The following is a 6505-nucleotide window of genomic DNA, read 5'->3' on the forward strand; positions in this document are numbered from 1 at the left end:
GAACGGAGTAAACTTCTTCATAGTAAACTTTCCCTTCGGTTAAAAGGCGGATATCTCGCCTACGCCACAAGCGACGCAATATGGCAGAACCAATGGTGGCTTCTGAATCTGTTCCGAGATTTCGTCAAACATCAGACCATCAGGACTGATGAGACTACCATCATAATTGGAGCGGTCTATGTATTCAACTGCTTCACTCTCTGCCACTAACTCAAGTGCTAAAGCAAGCCTATTCTGAAGCAACATTTTACATCCTGAACATCCTTGCATGGTTACTTAAGGTGGTCAGAAGACTGCATTTTGTCAGCGTCTTCACTAAACAGAACTCCGTCATCTACATATTCTACGTCAACAAGTGAATCCCCTGGTAGGTCAACCCATAAAAAGTCAGACAATGAGGGTGCTATTTCTAAAAGCATGTCTACGATAAAGTTAAATAAAACTGAGGAAAGGAAAAACTTTGGCAAACACTACTTGAAGTAACGAATTCTCATGACAGTTTGCCATAAGCCCAACTTTACCAGTGATTTTTGAGTGCAAAGCTTGTACAAGATTGGTATGCTTTTTTGATACACCTTTGAATGACAGACACTACTTCAGAACTTTTCGATCGATGAAACCGAGTAGTAGCTTAAGGCCAAGAAATACAACTATTATCGGACATCAAAAAGCATGTCTATGTTTAAGCACGTGATGAAGGGTGAATAATTGGTCGACACATTCACATTCAGGTCTGAAACCAGCCTAGACGTTCCGGGTTTCTCTTCACGAGCTCCAATATTTTAAACACCGTATTGATCAAACTGATTCGTCTGCCATTGTCACAAGAAGATTTTGACCCTTTCCTGTAGACTGGGGTAGTCAGGGATCGAGACCAATCAGATGGGATTACACTCAGTCCCCGGATTCTATCTAACACCTCAGCTAATCCAACTGCTAAAACTGGACCACTACTCTTAAAAATCTCAGGGGATAGTCCATCAGTCCATGCTGCTCTCCATCGCTTTAGACTACTTATAACCTTTTCTACCTCACTAAGAGTTGGAGAACTCACATCAGTTTGCCATTCAGGTCGCTCGGAGATAGTGGGTAACTAAAGTGTGATTGAAGGCCAGTTGAAATGTTCCCTAAAGTGTTCTACCCATTTGTTCAGTTTCTTGGATTGAGAATAAATAGTAGTCCCGTCGTTTTCCGAGACAGTTTCATTAACAAACGGATTTTTAATACACGTTTCCTTGATAAGTCTGAACAGTTGTCTACTACTACCTATCGCTGTCACCTTTTCCATTTCTTCTGCTTTCGTTACCCACCACGGCTTTTGACCGACCTACGTTTAATCTGTTTCTGCTCCTTATCATGTTTTGAACCAGACGAGATGAAATTCCAAGCATCTATCAGTTCTGTAGATACCGCTGAAATCCATTGATGTCTCTTCTCCTTTTGATTTAATTTTCTATGATTCTGAAATATTCTTTCTTTTCTTTATCATCATTAATTTGAATTGTGACGAGTCTTCCCACTGTGTATTTTCTATTTCCTGTAAGATACAGATAAATACGTCCTCACAATGGAGCGTGATCTTAGTCTAAACATGTGCTCTAAAATGAGCAGCAGCCCTCTGTCGAGCCCCTTCAACGATGACTGATGAAAATGTGGTTTATTTGAGTTCATTACTGAATCGATTTTGGTCCCTCTTTTTTCTACGTAAATTATGTATCCAAAAGAAGTAATATAATATTTATAGTTTGTGGATAACATCGAAATCTGGAGTTGTGGTTTAATGGTTAAGGCGTTTGACTTTCGCCTCTTGCCTCCCAGGTTCGAAATCGTCTTCAGCCACATTCTGTTTGAGGAACCGGATAGTTTCAGTAGCCTTCGCACTTAGTACGACTTATAACCAACCAGGTGGTGAATGGATCCCTCTTTTTTCTCTGAAGACACAAAATGGGTGTAAGAAGATTATAATAGTTACAAGAAGATTTGAATACTGTGATTGGGTTACTAAATAGGTGTACGTTAGGGGTAATTTTTAGCAGGATTATATTGATACAAATAATTCATTTCGGTGATCTACATAAAATCACCCAATAAATTAATTACAGTTACCTAAGGTTATTGATTATAAGGGTTTAGGAGTCATATTAAGTAATGACTTCATAACTCAGGGTAATAGTAAAGTTGATTTTTCGAAAGATCAAGTCTTATTAACTATCTGTAAAGCATTTCGCCACGTGGATAAAATGTTCCGAATATCATACCTGACTTGTATGGGACCATATTTAGAATATAGGGTTCCTTTTTTCAAATATGAAGTGGATATCCTAGACGGAGCTCATTGTCTTATGAAGATAGATTGAGACGCCTCATTTTATGTCCTCCATCTTTTCATAAGTTGAAGTGCAATCTAATACTTGCTTATTGCATAATTAACGGTGATGATGGTATTATCTTTTTCCTTCGTCTAGGACTGATCATTCAAGAGAACATTCTCAAGAATTTCAAATATCAAGACCTAATCGTCTGCTCCTAAAGTTTTGTCTTTTGCATCTATCCGTGAATGGCTGCAATTCTGTATCAAAACACGTAATATCACTACCTGTTAATACGTCTAAAGTGAGATTAAATCTTCACATTACAACAAGTCGTGAGGACTAACATATATCACTTGACCTACCCTTACCCTTCAAGACTATCAGATGGATTGGCTTGGGGGATTATCGTCCATAAAGGGCCAGATAACAAACATCACCAAAGATCTTTTGGCCGAAGGGACACGTGAAATTAATGGTTTGTTTTATCTTAAACCAATATCTATCAGCAGATCCTGAAAGCGAATTATCGATTGCACGCACACGTATATGTGAACTTGAATCAGTTGTTGAAACTCAGAAGACAGAAGTTAGCAAACGTTACCTTTTCGTATATTGTTAGATTAACTCTCTTAGGTGTAGGAACGAGGAGCTTGTGGTGCAACTAGAGTCATCACAGCTGAGGCTCGATCACACAAAGGAACTGTTTGTTCAACAACTGCGCGAAAAAGATGTATGTGTTCCTCTGTTTGTTTTAGTTTTCTTCGTATGTTTATATGCTATCCCAACCAAATCTTATGACTATAGATCTTTAATAACATGTCTACTGCTGGGCAATGTAATCAGTACAGTCGCGCTAATTAAATATTCATATATGTAGGAATTCACTTTTTGTGTCTAAATTATGATAGGTAATCATTGTATATAAAGGGTTCTGATTATATATATATATATATATATATATATATATATATATAAACCACTTGTTAATATTTAACGTACTCAAAGAATGAAAGAATGAATGTGCTTCTTCCATACCTTAGAATTCCGTGTGGTTTCTACGCGTTTTGTTACAGCATTCACTACATACATTTGTTGTGGATATGTATTACTTTCATTGTGTATTCCGAATATTAGTAAGAAGCTACATTTAGAGAGTTCTTTTGGTCGTTCTTGTCTTAATATTAGTTTTAACTGTCCTATTATCATCATTAAAGAGCAAGGAGTTCCGTGGTGGAAGGCAGCTTTTTTTATTGGATTTAAGAATCTAGTTTATAATCACACACCTTTCTGTCGTCTCATGATCGCCTTTGTAATAATCTGTCCATCTAGTTTCCCCATATTCACCAAAAACTGTATGTTAATTCTTTAGATTTTAATTTCCAAGTTACAAGCTGAAGTGTCTAATGAACGTGGGGAACCTGAAGGACAACCGGAAGCTTCACTTGGTACTACGAGCTGTCTTATTGACAATAGCGCAACCAAATCTGGACTAAGACAGTATCCTGGTGAGTAACACATATATTTGTTCCAGTATTTGTCACTCCTTGTTGGCATTGTGACCTAATATATTGAGGCTTTTACGTACATGATCTAAGAAAACATGCAAAGAAATTTTAGGGAATCGTGTACCTCACACTAGAACTGAATAAATTATGCGGAAATGTTTATTCTATTCATGTATTAATAATCCAATAACCGCTCACTGTACATGCAATCAAGATCGTTGAATCATCAAACCATCTACCATTAACTTCCTTTAGACTGCACCTTCATAGTAATTAGTATCTTAACTGATATCATGGTTACTCCCTTGACAAATCTTATTTGCCTCGTGAACAGTCTACAGTGTAACCTTTAGAATCCTGGTTGTTGAGCTGATAGTTGTGAGAGCGGTCATTAGGTCTGTTCTCTCTTCTGAAAAAGTGTTTATTATTATTAGAAGTCTCTGTATTGTGGTTTTCAGTCATATGAAGTGTTGGTAATTTAACGGAGAGATTGGCAAATCATCTGCCAAGTAGGGCCTCATTTACTACATTTCGACAATCATTTGTTGCTGAGAAATAGGTGTTTTCACTTTAATCGTACAGTGAAACTTCAAAAGTTCTCTATAGCTGCTGCCTTTAAATGTAAACTACGATGATGGTTTCACAATTATTAGAGGGTTTCGAATGAGCCGTCCGTAGAATTTTTTGAATGAAATAAGTCATTTTCCTTAAGTAACATATTTGTTTCAGGTAGCTGGATAGATTTTCAAATAACTCGGTTCATTACTTGCTCTGAGGCAATCAACATTTTTCTCCATTTTCTTAGATCTTGCAAGCGACAATCATCAAGTTCCATCAACTGTATCACATTCAGATGGCACAGTCACTTGGGAAGAATTAAAAACGGAAGTTGTCCAACTTCGTGCAGAATTAACTAAATGGAAGAAAATTGCCAAAAAAGTGAGGCCTGAAATTTTTCTTTCACTTTTACCTTCTGATGTTACCACAATGCAACTGGAAAATAAGTAACTTACTTGTTTAAGCCTGTCACTTCTCTTGGGTCATAGAGCGCCGATTAGGGTATGATTTTTTCTTGTAATTTGAGGATTCGAAGTTAGGACTTGACTTGTGAATAGTTTTTTCTATCGAGCTCCTTCTTATTCTCCTAGTTTCTCCCCTCAGCTAGTAGCTGTTTTATCCTCAGGCACATTAGTTTATTGTTGAGTCTTTTGTCAATGGATCTGGAGTATCTGACTTCGGTCTTATGTGATTGTTTATTTGAGTTCCAAATATTCGCTTTCTCATTTTGCGCCTTCACATCCGAACCAGATCCTCCTTGTTTATTTATGATGCTACCCAGATAAAAGTGTTTATCTCTCCTAAAGTTTCTCCATCAAGTGTGATTTGTCTGGTGCTCACTGTGCTGTACTTCATGGTCGTGCTTCCTCTCTTGTGAACTCAGGCGTACTTTTGTGGAAGCCGTTGCTACACTGGCTGTCTTCGCCTACATTCGTTGCTGTATATACGAGAGCAGGACTAAGTCATCTGCCACGTCCAAATCGTCCAGCTGAGTCCAATGTGTCGATTCTGTGCTTCTCCTGAGATGTGGAGGTCTTCATAATCCAGCCAAGAACTAACAGAAAGAGGAAAGGTGGTAATAGACAGTATTTTCTAACACTAGTCTTCCCTTGGAATGTATCTGTGGGCTTCTGTTGATGCATGACTTTGCAATTGATTCCCTCCTATGAGTTCCGTGTGATAGTGGTGGTCTTTTTGGGTACTCCATAGTGTCATTCTTTCCATACTGTCGAATGCTTTTATCACAATCAAGGGAGTTGAAATGTGGTGATGAGTCCCATCCACTTACAAAGATCTTTTTTCGTTATCTTGGCGAGTCATCCATCTCTCCATTCTGTTCGTACTTGTCTTTCTTCCAAAAATCTAAAGAGGAAGTTTGTTATCTTTGCAGCTACCTGTTTACTTGAATTTAGTGCTTCAGCTAGTGTACTATTTGGTTTTGTTGCTTTGCCATTCTTCATTTGTTTGATGGCCTTGCTAATTCCTTGCGTGATTGGTTGGTGGGGCACCATATATATGAAGGTCTATTTATTCTACTTCAATGTTTTGGGGGCTCAGCGTGGCTGGTCTATCCAAGAGCCCTTCAGAATACTCTAACCACCTGTCCCGCTACTCGTTGTCTAGGGGAGAGTTTAAATAGCGTGAATGCATTTCTGACCAGCTTTTCTTAGTGTTCTTTGTGACGGGGTGGGGTAGCTAACCCATCGTTCACCTCTCCCTTATCTGGGCTCGGGACCACTCTTGACCTTAGAAGGGACTCCAGGTGGAGTCGGGTTACGACCTATAAACTGATAAGCTAGACAGATGGCCTGGTGTAAACAGAATTGAACCTAACATAAATGGACATTGGTCTAAGTTGCCACACCTGATCAACATAAGAAAATGAAGAAAAAAAGCGTTGTAGAACAGAAAAAGGTAACATCGAAACGGACGAATGTAAATAGGTATCATTAGCAAGGTTTGACTTGGTAATTTTGAATAAATTAGGCATTAGGTAGATTGTTATAAATATAATAATATATTTTTAATGTTATAAATATAATAATATATTTTTAATATCTCAATGTGTAGGAAAATTAGATTTTCTGACGTTTCGTGACTCAGTGTAAGCCACTTCTTCAGAGAATGAAT

At 37.9% G+C, this 6505-nt stretch overlaps 1 protein-coding gene across 1 annotated transcript in view; it reads left to right on the plus strand.

Moving 5' to 3' along the window:
* Positions 1-2696: 2696 nt before the first annotated feature.
* Positions 2697-6505, plus strand: part of Smp_148370 (putative uveal autoantigen with coiled-coil domains and ankyrin repeats protein (Beta-actin-binding protein) (BetaCAP73)) — a gene marked incomplete at its 5' end in the record, with an annotated part of 36459 nt that continues 32650 nt past the window's right edge. The window contains 5 exons of the mRNA XM_018795768.1: positions 2697-2787; positions 2819-2898; positions 2932-3042; positions 3682-3817; positions 4623-4756. Coding sequence (XP_018650047.1) covers positions 2697-2787; positions 2819-2898; positions 2932-3042; positions 3682-3817; positions 4623-4756 — 552 coding nt within the window. The remainder of the gene's footprint in view (positions 2788-2818; positions 2899-2931; positions 3043-3681; positions 3818-4622; positions 4757-6505) is intronic.

This window comes from Schistosoma mansoni, chromosome 2, assembly GCF_000237925.1.
Source record: "Schistosoma mansoni strain Puerto Rico chromosome 2, complete genome".
NCBI classification, from domain to species: Eukaryota; Metazoa; Platyhelminthes; class Trematoda; order Strigeidida; family Schistosomatidae; genus Schistosoma; species Schistosoma mansoni.